Raw genomic sequence first — 12,353 nt, 5'->3', positions numbered from 1 at the left:
TTTTCATCCTCCATCCTCCCCAATTTATAAGTGGCAATTACTCACAGTCCTCCTCCTGGCGTGGGTCCAACATCAGCAGTGGCACTGGAGCCTCTGGGAGAACACTGCGCCAGCTCTGGTCTTCAGCGCTGACGCACGAGGAGTCTTTCCCTTCATGTGTTCACTCTATTCCCCCCTCCCCTTCAATCAACCCCCCCACCCCACCCCCACCCCATCACAGCTTTAACACAGCAGCTCAGCGCTGGTCCTCAGTCGGGTCACGACACGAGGGAGAGGCCCGAGAGCGGGAGAGTGAGAGAGAGAGAGAGAGAGAGAGAGACATGAGACCTTTCTGTCTGGACCTCACGGCCTCATCATCACCGCTGCATCCCAGCTCTATTAATAACAGTGAAGGGAAGGAAGCTCCGCGGTCAAATGGCCTCAGGTGTAACTAAAGAATCCACCCCAAATAGATGAGCTCTAATCCTATTGTGAATTCATTTTTCATTGGATTGTGAAATGAACTTGGGAAGTGAAGCAATGGACTCTTTTTGCATTAGCGACCAGGCAGAATTTGAGATGCACGCAAAATGGCCTCCAGTTATGACTCTCTGGGCCAAAATGAGGCGAGCTACCCATAGGGAAGGCAGATTATGCATCATTGAAGCAATTACTTAACCATATTGCCTCTGCAAAGCACTCTAATGTAGAGGCATGCAATATTAATTAAGTTCAGTTGCTCCCGTGCTGATGGATGATTATTCGCAAGGCATATCTGCCGACTGTAGATGGTCTCCGAGGGCCTCAGGTTCATGGTGTGGTTACGCTGGAGTCAAATGTAACCACGGGGAGGAATAAGCCGTCTCCACTGGGTTGCTACACAATGCATCTAAGTGAAGTAATTGAAGCAGGCAGGGTACATGTGCCTTAGAGTGACTCAAAAGAAATTGGTTTACATTGGTTTAGAAGGTGAGGGGGGGGCAAGGTCAAGGTCCAGGTTGCCATTTCGCCCAAGCAATTGATTACTGCTACACAAGACCACACACATGAGGTTATGGAGTGCATGATGTGAAATTGTGCCGTGCTGTACAGGATAACCACTGTCTGTTTCTGAGCTAGTGAAGGCTGGTTGTACCACAACAGCTTTCAGAATTCATTACAGTTCCCATAATCTGTCCACATGTAGAGTCTTCAACAGACTATGCAAATATGAGAGCCACACACCTGTGATAAGAAATCGGTGCCCATGTTTATTACTCATTCCACAACTTCCACTCTTTTGCCAGGGTTAGCTGGCACACTCTGGGCCGGGAGGGCAGGGAAATCTGTTGTTGGCTCAGCTATCGGGGAATTGAGCTCCACTTAGCTTTGGCCTGGTGGGAGAGGGAAGGAAGGAAGGGAGGGAGGGAGGGAGAGAGAGATATTTGCCTACCCAAATGCCTTTCTAGCCACTGATGTCCCTCCAGGAGCTGGTCAATCAGGGCGAAGTAGTGGGTGTTGGCCTCGTCAGGCATCACCCAGCCCCCAGTGGCCATCTCCAGCTGGCCTCGCTCGATCAACCTGTGCGTGAGCACACACCCAAACAAAAACCCATAAGCACACACAGACTGCAAAGCGCACACACAGACCAACAGACACACATAGAGACCAACAGACACACACACACACACACACACACACACACACACACACACACACACACACACACACACACACACACACACACACACACACACACACACACACACACACACACACACACACACACACACACACACACAAATAAATATCTATAAACCCTGACACATACACACAAACACAAACTAACAGAAGGGAAAAAGTGGCAGTTGGCATCAAGTTACTGACATGTTGTTTATTATGTAAACAGGCCCCATCTCTCTAGCCACACGCCCACATACATACATCCACACATACATACATCCACACATACATACATACATCCACACATCACATACCCTAACCCAGGCCCTAGAGAAGTAAATAAGTACTGGAGTGAAAAGTACTGGGCTTTTACTGAAAACTTTCAGCCCCATATTCTGTTCTGTTTTGCACGCCTCCACTTACGCACATTTCAGTTCTGTGTATTCTCCCCTACACGCGCTGACGGTGCCCACAGCGCTTAACTTCAGAATGAAGACAGGCTCATGGAAAAGGTGTGATTCAATTAAAACAGAAGTACACCGAGACACAATCTCGTTTGTTTCGGCTGTCAAGAAAATGTGGAACGTGGACTTTCGCATTAACCTTGTGAATTTCATTAAAACCCATGGAAAACATGAACCAGGCTTTGGTTTTGAAAATTAAAGGAAGTGGAGAATTATATTACGAATAACCTCAAATGAAAACATTCGTTTTTTAAACTATCCGAACAGGGCCTAGGCATGAGTTCATTTAACAGCGGACAGGAGGCTGTCGGCAGCCACTGTGAGGCGCGCTAAATTCATTAGCATCCAGCGCGGACTAAATCAAACACCTGTGGTAAGAGCCCATCCCTTATTAGGACGGGAAAGCTGCTCCTGCTGTCGGTGACAACTCAGCACTTCTGCTTCCGATGAGGGGCATTTTTCAAAGGAGGCTTTCCAGGACGAGATCCTCTGGAGGACTTGTGATTGTGGGGGTGGGGGTGGGGGTAAGGGAAGCCAGAGCTTGGAAACAAAGCGTGCCAACGCAGCAGTTTCCCTCTGTAGAGATGTCAAATAGCTCTTTTATTTCTCAGCTGACGAAAGTAATGTTTACTCCCCCCCCCCCCAAAAAAAAAGAAATCATTGAGTTAGCTCATGATTCGGTTATAAACTGGTATCCAATACTGCTCTCCAGTGTACACGCATATTAAAAAATGATGTTCTTTCAGCTTATCCTGACAGGATTGCTATTACACTTTGACCTGTCCAAAGCAAAAGCTCTTGGGTTACTCTGTTAATGGGTTCTTTGTGGAACCCTGACAGAGCATCCTATAAGGAGAAGCCAAAGCGCCCATAAAGGGTCTAGATCAAATCTTTTTTGAGCAGAGGGATTGATCTCCAGAGGGATTGATAGCCCCCGTCTACTGTAACATCAATTGTTTCAGTAAGCAGGCGCTCCTGTAAGACTTGATTCGTTGAATCATGATGTATTGTTGTGGGCATTGTATTGTATACGTGGGGACTCATCTCCAGAAGGAGGATGAGGAGAGACTCTGAGTGTTGGTTGGGGGGCCTCGACACTCTCTGAAACTGGGCCTCTTCTGTGTTCGTGCAGGTATGGGGAGGGCTCTCTCAGAGCGGCAAAGTTCAGATTCTCTCAAAGGAAGATGCAGGGAGATGTTATCACACCGTTCAGACAGAGCCGCATCTCGTTAAGAGATGAGACGAGGGAAAGGGGGGGAGAGAGAGAGAGAGAGAGCGGGAGAGAGAGAGGAAGAGAGAGGATAGAAAAATCAAGCACAAGCACACTGATATTGCCAATCAAATTAAATAGCCACGGCTTCAGCAGGATTTCCACGCCACATTTGCATATTTACTCCCGTTACAAATCTGTCACTCGAAAGCCTCATCTGATTCAGAAAAGAAAAATAGAGAGAGAGAGAGTTCAGGCTAATTTTCAACTGGCACTATCAGCTCCACAGACGCATAAAAAGGATTGCACAAGGTGGTGAGGTGCAAATTTCAATTTTCCCCGAGATGTGCTGTGCGGATATTCAAGCATAAACAATTGTATTTATTTCCGAGCTTCAGCGCCATAGACGGCAGTGAGAAATTGAATCATTACCCTAGACCTTGGATTTGCTGATATAAAATAAAACTTTTGCTGGCAAGAAAAAAAAGCGCAAGGAGAGGGGAAAAAGAATATTCGATTCAAGCCACCCTGTACAAAAAATCGAGAGAATAGCCTGGGAAAGAATGGGACCGGAGCTGCTTTGAACTCTTTTTGCCCATCAAATCAATGGTGACTAAATATTGTTTCTCTCATCTTGTGCTTTCCCCCCCACATTCCCATGGCTGCTTAGCAAGAGCTCCTAATTGAAATTCTAACCTGCGGCAGAAATGTTTATTGCATTTCATATGCTGCTTGTGTGTGTGTGTGTGTGTGTGTGTGTGTGTGTGTGTGTGTGTGTGTGTGTGTGTGTGTGTGTGTGTGTGTGTGTGTTTCCCCAAGGCTAGCACTGTGGCTCATCCAAGCAAGCATACCCAAAGCGGAACATTTTTGGCACTCCCTTTCCACACCCCCATTCTCCACACACACACACACACACACACACACACACACACACACACACACACACACACACACACACACACACACACACAGACACAGACACAGACACAGACACAGACACACACACACACACAGCACTACTCTCTCTTCCTTGTACCACCTCTGCCCCAATCAAAAACACCTCTGACTGTCTGAAATAAAACAGCCCTGAGGTCAGAGGTGTGCAGGCCCCAGGGGGCTCCATCACTGGTGATATTAATCTGGCGATCCCACGTCCATATGGGTCACATTCAGCTTGTTAAAGCAATCTGAATCAATTAACTGCCTCCCAAAGGACAAGGAAATTATGTTTTTCTGCAAAGCCTCACACCACGACGGAGGCATTCATTTTCAGGCTGGAGTTAGCATCCAATGAAAGTAATGTTGGGTTAATTAAACCTAAGAAGGACTCTACTTTTAATTTTGATGCGTTTTTTTTTTAATAATCCTACATAAACTGCTCCCCTGGAGCGGCAGCGGTGTGTGTGTGTGTTTGTGTGTGTGTGTTGGGGGGGATATTTTAATTAAAATGGGAATGAAAGTGCTGCGGAGATCCTATGCACATCCACGCAGCAGCAGCAACAGCATCCTCATACAGCTTTACTCCAAAAAAGGCCCACACGTCAACAACGGCATTAATGAATCCATAAATTATGGTGATTCATTTGGCTACCACTGAAATAGAGATTCATTTTTTGTCCCCCCTCCCCAAGACACAACACAACACAAGATGAAAGAAGACGTACTTTTTCACGGCATCCCGTTTCTGGTCATCGATGTTATCCCACCACTTGGAGAAGTAGGAGATCTCGGACCAGATGATCTTCCTGCGCCTGTCCTCGTGGAGCTTCACCACCATGTTGTTTAGGATGTGCTGCGTCTGGTCTCGAAAGTAATCATCAAAGGTCTTCAACCACCCTGAAAAAAGAAAATACGTCAGTACTGCGTTTCAGGATTTCACTGTATTTATGTATGTGTGTATGTGTGTATGTGTGTAAGTGTGTGTATGTGTGCGCGTCTGTCAGTCTGTGGTGTGTAATGCGAATTCCCTCAATATTAATACATTCGTACATTGTTTCATTTGGTCCAGAAGGCGAAGGCTTTGCCGGGTTTTGAATAGTTTGCCAGCGCTTTATACCCCTTTTAGAAATGTCACCCTGAAACGAAGTCTAATTTCAACTTGTAACTCAGATCATTACAAATGTAAAGGATTCATTAGCATCATGGCTAAGACCACTGTGAATGAATAACTCAGTCACCCAGTGAGTGAGTCAGTAGAGATACTGGTTTCATTGTTACTCTGGTTAACGGCCCTTTAGGACCTCTGCCTCATCAGTGAGGTGACGGAGATCATTGGGTACAGCCTACTTAGGCGCTGTTCCATGATTCTGTGTGAAGGTTGTTCAAATTAAACACAATCGTTCTGTAACCAAACCGAACACTATCTCTTTTACAACCACTTGATATTCCATGTCTTCTAAACAGGACAAACATTGGTGTTTGACGGTAATTAAAAGTGTTTTTTTTTTTTCATTGTTTATCTTAACAGAATTAACAATGGGACCACAAACAAGTCTAAATCTACTTTTCTTTTTTATATCAAAAACATATTGTGGTTTCCTGTTTTGCAGGAAACAACATCAAAATACTGAATGCATTGACCATTGATGCACCAAACCGCTGGTGAATAGCTGAAACAACCTGGACCGAAAACCCAGTTCTACACAAAGCATCTATGGCACCATAGGCGTGCATTCCTACCGCTTTTTGCCCGTCCCCACCACTTTTTTACAATGGCAGAGTTTGTCCCCACCACTTTTACCAACTGAAAAAATCTCTCTAGCCACTCTGATCAGGTCAATCTCTAACAAGCTAGTTCATCATGTCTAGCATACTATGCTTCATAACTGAAACAACAGAAAACTCAACAGTTTGATACATTGATAATCTTCAGTGGACCATATAAAGGTACGGTTATCATTAAGGTTGGCTGTGTTTGGTCAGTTACTGGTGAAGTAAGCTAGTTACAGCTAAGTTTGTTCAACACATGTAGCAGTTGGGTTATTTTATTGATTGGCTCATAGAAGCCTGTAGCTAACATTGTGAAATTAGCTGTGAAATGCACAGGACTTGATGTTTGAGCGTCATTTGTGGAGATAAACTTAAAGGTTTTGAATGTGTTGATCGCAACGCGATTTTATATGTACAATCCTGTACTGGACCCCAACCTGCACCCTCGGACACCGGAGGTGGAGTTGCTAGTAATAACGCTATACTCCCTGTGTAAGAGACCTCTAGCTAGAACTTCTCTTATAGTTACAGGAACTTATGTTTCCTCTGATGTTTACTGCAGAGTTCTGTATCCGATGGCCATGAATTAACAGAAATACATACCACTTAATTTTTGTATGTTTTAACAGTTTTTAAAGCTCTACACAAATCCTAGTAACCTATGATATTTGGTGCATTTGTGTTCAGATTATGCTCATTGCAATAGCAGAGGCAGACAGATCACTGTTGTGCAATCCTTCGAGGACTAATACACACACACAAAACCTGAGACACCTTACTTTCCTCCCACCCCTGAGAAACAGGGTGTGTCCCACTTACACGTGTGCAAAGAAAAGCAAAACAAATAATACTCAGTGACAACACATTGTGTGTGAAACACTAAAAGGAACTAAAAGGAATTATGGGGAAGTCTGCATGGGGTGGCTCTCCCAGAATATGTCAACACAGCGAGCAGAGAGGTTATAGATAGTATCAGAGGGTGTGTCAAGTGAAGACGAGCTAACGGCACCAAATAAATCTGTCTGACAACCTAGAGCACAAAACCCCCTGAGGCAGAGGGGGGGGGGGGGGGGGGGGGCGGGGCAGCAGCAAAGGCCTATTCAAGCAAGGGTTGATTAACCTCTCTTCCACAGAATGAGCGATAGAGTGCCAGCTCTTTGCTGGCAGGGCCACACCCCAAACAATGATGTCACTGAGTCACGTATTAGGAAGAGCAGGACGGCGTGAAGTGCAGTGTCATTTCAGGTGGTTTAACACGACTGCATTCACGAAGGTGAATTCATCAACTGCATGGAAGAAATACGAATGGAACTACGGCCACAAATGAGTCAAGCCACATGCAATGGGCAGGGACGGCTCAATGTGTTCCCCGTTGAGAACTACAGAAACCGTTTTAGATATAAAAAACAGTTACTCTGGACTTGATACCGAGAGTGTACACACTGAGTAAATTTAACACTCATTTCTGGCCTATTATTGCCTCTGAAATTCAATCTCCAGCAGGTAATGACTGCTTTCTAGGAGGCAGTTAGGGGCTGCTCAGGTTACGATGGGCCTTAGTGTCCCTCCCAGCCTCCAGAACAATGTGCACTGGCCATGACTGTCTGTGTGTGTGTGTGTGTGTGTGTGTGTGTGTGTGTGTCAGAACATTGTGCATTTACATAGTCCTATCCAAGGCTGAAGAGAAGCAGCAGGTCAACGGACATTTCTGCCGGTAAGAGACCTCACTGACTGATTCGACTGACCGCCAACCTGTTCATCTCATCTTTTGGAAAGACGATACTCAAATGCTCTCCATTTGCCACGAGAAAGACAGACACGTCTGACCATGGCAGAGAAAAGAACAATAAAGAAAAAAACCCGGGCCCACCACTGCTGACCAACGTCAAAATTTTAGTGCAGCTGATAAAATTCAATGAACTGGAAAATACTGTAGACTTTCAGTGCCAGTGTGTAAATACAAAGTGCTGCTGTGTGACTGCACAGCTGACAGGATGAACAAAAAACAGCAACTGGCTTGTTAATACTTTATTAATCCTTGTTTAATATCGCGTAACTATTAAACTAATACCCAGACCACCGATTAGTGGAACATTAATAGAGCTTCATTATAATTCTGCAAAGCAGTACTTAGTCACGTGGCAGAGACTATCAATATTGCCAGACCTCAATTTTTCTGGGAACTGTCCACAAAAGAAATAGAGTGAGTTTGCTACAAAGCAGTTGCTGAGCAAATAACTGAAATACTGGTCGGGAAAATGGCTCAAAAGATTAAGAAGAAATGCACTTCGGAGCTTCACATCCTCTTTGTTTGATGGTAGGGTGAATACGCACATGCACCCACCATCTCTGTGGGAGGCTAATAAAGGCCACTGACCTGAAAGGCCTTCTTGCTAACGGCTTTCCTGTTTGTGCTGGAAATGTTTTTCCAGCTTCCATCAGCTTTCTGTTCGTGCTAAAAGAGTTTTACGAAGGGATAATAACTCTTGTGCTTTAATGATTCCGTTTTCAAGAAATTCAATAAGAAATGTTTGTCGCTCACTGAGGCCAAAACACACACACAAACATAAAATTACTCCTTTAAGTGGATGAACATTAAGAGACAGTCCATTGGAAAATGTTGAAAACACCCACTGTACTGCCAATGCCGAAATGTTAAGTGTCGTCCCACAAACTGTCCGTTTCTAGAAGAGTCTAAGAAATGGCCGCCCCTGACACACTAGCAGAACAAACCCGGCTAATTGTGTTTGTGCTGACACGCTGAGGGCCTGGGAAAGTGCGGCCACAGTTTATCCTAAAATTCTCGACTGTATTAGAGAGCTCAATTAGGTCTCCTGCAGGCAGTGGGCGTCCGGAGACTGGCCACAGTGGACTGCTGACGCGACAGAATGGCCGCAGGTCTTTCTATCCAGGGCTGCAGAAAAAAGGAGGCTGATTGACTTTAATACATTTAGCTAATGGGCACTGGAGACACGTCCTGTCGTTGTATTTGCATAGGTCCTGAGCAATGTTGCTTGGATGGCAGTTGGTTATTAATCTGGAATTAAGTGAGGGGTGATCCATTAAGAGTGTGTGTGTGTGTGTGTGTGTGTGTGTGTGTGTGTGTGTGTGTCTGAAAATCCTCCTGAGAATTACACACACAATCTCTTCCAAATGCCATTACTGTCAGACACCCCTCAAATAACGTTGTCACTTCTGAAACCTTTTCAAACACCAAACTGAACCAAAACTGCTAATGTTTTTTTCCTAGTGAAGAGTTGCCACCCAGAAAAGCTCTTGAGAGTGAAACACGGCATGCACATCACCACCAAAAATTACTCAGATTTGTTTATTTGACAACAGTGCTGCTTCAATGGGGAAGCTAAATCTCACAGAACACTTTCAAGTGTAAAGCTTACAGCTGGCAACAAATAAACGATAAACCGGAAATAACTTTTGGTATAACGACTACAGCTTGTTAATTTACTCACAGCCTTTCCCATTCTATGCATTCAATCTCAACAAAGAAATGTTTTCTCATTTAAAAGGGTGTTGAAGTCTGACTGTATCCTTTTGAAGGTCACTAGTAGGCCACGTATGCTGCACAACTTACCAGGGTCATTGTGAGAGTGTGGCACCACAAACACCTGAAGAGGCTCAGTATCCCACTCGTGCTCGTCGTAGGTGATTTCAAAGCCTTGCTTCCACACTCCCCCATCAGGGTTGTCAAAGGCCAGTAGATCATTCACATCCAACATCTGAGAGAGAACAACAGCATACGGTTACTGATACACCCTGAAGGAAATTAGATGTTTGTGACTAATGCTTCTTCAGATAACATTACAGGAACAAGGTTTGAACTGTTTTGTGTTTAGATGTTGGCAAGTGAACGAACAAGAAACAAATACTTTGGGATATTTGTCCACTGTGTTTGTGGATAAACCATTATTTTTAAACACGATGAATGGATTTAATGACTTTTTTTTTACTTCAATACTGACAAATATTTAGGATTGTACAGATATCTATGAACCAGAAGTTCAGTCATGGTAAGTAGCCTGTCGGTGCACCTTTTCTTTCAGGTAAAAAGACCTTTAAACACAAATATAATCTGTTCATAAACTGTAGTTAACAGCAACTGGACAATATGCTGTTCACCTCCAGAACAAGTTGCGTCTTTTCAATAGAAATGCAAACACTAAGATTGCCCTCTGTGAGGTTAAAAGGACAGCTGCAAAACAGTAAAACAGCAAGAATGTCACAAAAAAACATGTGTCTCCAAAGGAAGTATCTATGGAAAACAACAATGTTTTAGAAGCATTCGTTCCTGAAATTCCCCTTCTACTTTCAAAGAGCTGTCCTCTGCTGACCTGGGGACAGAAAGTTGGTGAACTGGTTGTTAAGTTGCTAAACGAGCCTCTCAGTTTCGTCCTCTGGCTCTCACATGCAGTGGGTTTCAGCCACCAGAAGTACCACAGTGCAAAATCAGGTCAGAAACCGAAATAATGTGATTGGTTTCAACTCTGATAAACGGGTCAAAGGTAACCTACTCTCAACTTATATGTGTATAGAAAACTATCCTTGGCCTCGCATTGTCTAGTTTCATTTGTGGTTCTCGACTTTCTATCTCCAAGCCTTCTACACAATGGAGCCTAACTACAACTGTCCATGGAACAAGCAGATGAGTGTTTCCACTACCACATGAAGCATTCAGGTCCCTTGCTTTTAAATCCACATACACAGAACGGTTTGCAGCAAATTATTAAATTCCATGGCTAACCATTGTGACAAGACAAGAGGACTTGATTGTTGATCAAGCTGTGCTCTGACTCGTAAGACAATGGAGGAGGCTCTTTGCTTTAAGAGAAGGTTGCACAGAGCCAACATCTGGCCTGTCATTATACCTGCCTATTTTATAGGCATCATGCAGGCAGACCGGTTGAAGCACATCTGGCATTCTCTGCCTGACAATAGAAATGGATAGATAGAGAAAAAAAAAGTGTACAGCGAGAATGGAAATAACATTGAGGACTGTCTCTGTAAATCATTCCTGGACTCTTCTACATTAGGAAAAGCATTTCCTTTGCCCCTGCTGTTATGATGTATGCATCCATTTCTCTGAGTGGAATGTATGTGAATATTATTACAGATTAATGGAACATTATGAAATGGCTGCCATAACACTCGTGTTATCAAAAGTTGACACCTCAAGACCATTACAAGCCCCTCTGCTCCATGTTAATGATGGACAATTCCTTCTGTGTGCAGAATGTGCTGCACACAGTACAATTATGGTGGCGTAATGGCGTAATATACTGCATAAGTACAATTCATCGAAGTAGAAGATGCACTAAAAATGATGTATTATGAAAAAACAAACAAATAATTTGACTACTCGCAAGAGGGACCGAGAAATGCCAGTGGAGGATATTAACATATGCTGCTATATAATGTATGAACGATAATCAATTTTTACTCAGTTGCCTGATGTAAGGCATTGATCTGATTTCTTTCTGTGGAGGAAGTTTATGTTTCACGTCTGGATGTGTAACAGAGGATTTGACATAAATGCACACGTGCATAGACCTGGCTGCATTACAATGGTCACTCCATTGCTTAAGTCACAGGCGTTAGAGGGTATCCATGACATAGAATGAGGAGAAATGAATTAACCTCTTTGTGAACTGTAATGTTATGCCATAAGTAAATAAAAAGAATATTTTTTGAACATTTACCTCCAACTGTCCAAAACAGTTACATCATGCACGCACACACATACACACCCTCACACACACACACACAAACACATCACTATTAGGAAGCCGACCTGCTGTCCATCCGCTGTTTTGGAGTAAGGCCTTGTTGAAAACTGGCAGTCCTCAGAGTCTATGGGGATGACTAGCGGAGGGGATGGGAGCAGCTCGACTGGCCCCTGGCTGAAGTTGCCTGTCTCCCCAGCCCTTCGGCCATCCTTCACTGATTCTCTGAGGTTGATCACAGAGTCCCTGATGTTGGTGATTATCTCGTTGTTCTCAGCAAGCAGTCTTTCCAGACGATCGATTTTGTCCTGCAGGACAGACAGCTGCCCCTGGAAAGGGTGAACATTTGGGTTGGTTGTGTAATTGGATCAATTCACTCTACTCTCATTAAATAAATACACCACACACAAAGGATGGAAAAGGGGAGAGGGTGCTGAATCATCTGCAACCTTCTTCACTTGCTGATGTGGGACTATACCTCCCCTCATGCCTAGTGAACTTCTGAATAATAGTGTTGGCTATCATCAGGGTAGAATAACTTGCCACATGGATGTTCTGTTGTTTTTGACATTCAAAACGTATAACGTTCAA

General features: G+C 44.1%; 1 protein-coding gene across 1 annotated transcript in view; it reads right to left on the bottom strand.

Moving 5' to 3' along the window:
- Positions 1-12,353, bottom strand: part of man2a1 (mannosidase, alpha, class 2A, member 1) — a 48,730-nt gene that overhangs the window by 34,576 nt on the left and 1,801 nt on the right. The window contains exons 2-5 of the mRNA XM_012817182.3: positions 11,831-12,091; positions 9,617-9,761; positions 4,980-5,151; positions 1,412-1,539 (exon numbers count right to left, since the gene is read on the bottom strand). Of these exons, the coding sequence (XP_012672636.1) occupies positions 1,412-1,539; positions 4,980-5,151; positions 9,617-9,761; positions 11,831-12,091 (706 nt within the window). The remainder of the gene's footprint in view (positions 1-1,411; positions 1,540-4,979; positions 5,152-9,616; positions 9,762-11,830; positions 12,092-12,353) is intronic.

Source organism: Clupea harengus, chromosome 12 (assembly GCF_900700415.2).
Source record: "Clupea harengus chromosome 12, Ch_v2.0.2, whole genome shotgun sequence".
Lineage (NCBI taxonomy): Eukaryota > Metazoa > Chordata > Actinopteri > Clupeiformes > Clupeidae > Clupea > Clupea harengus.
Note: the sequence above shows the minus strand (reverse complement) of the source record. Positions and strands in the feature narration are given on the sequence as shown.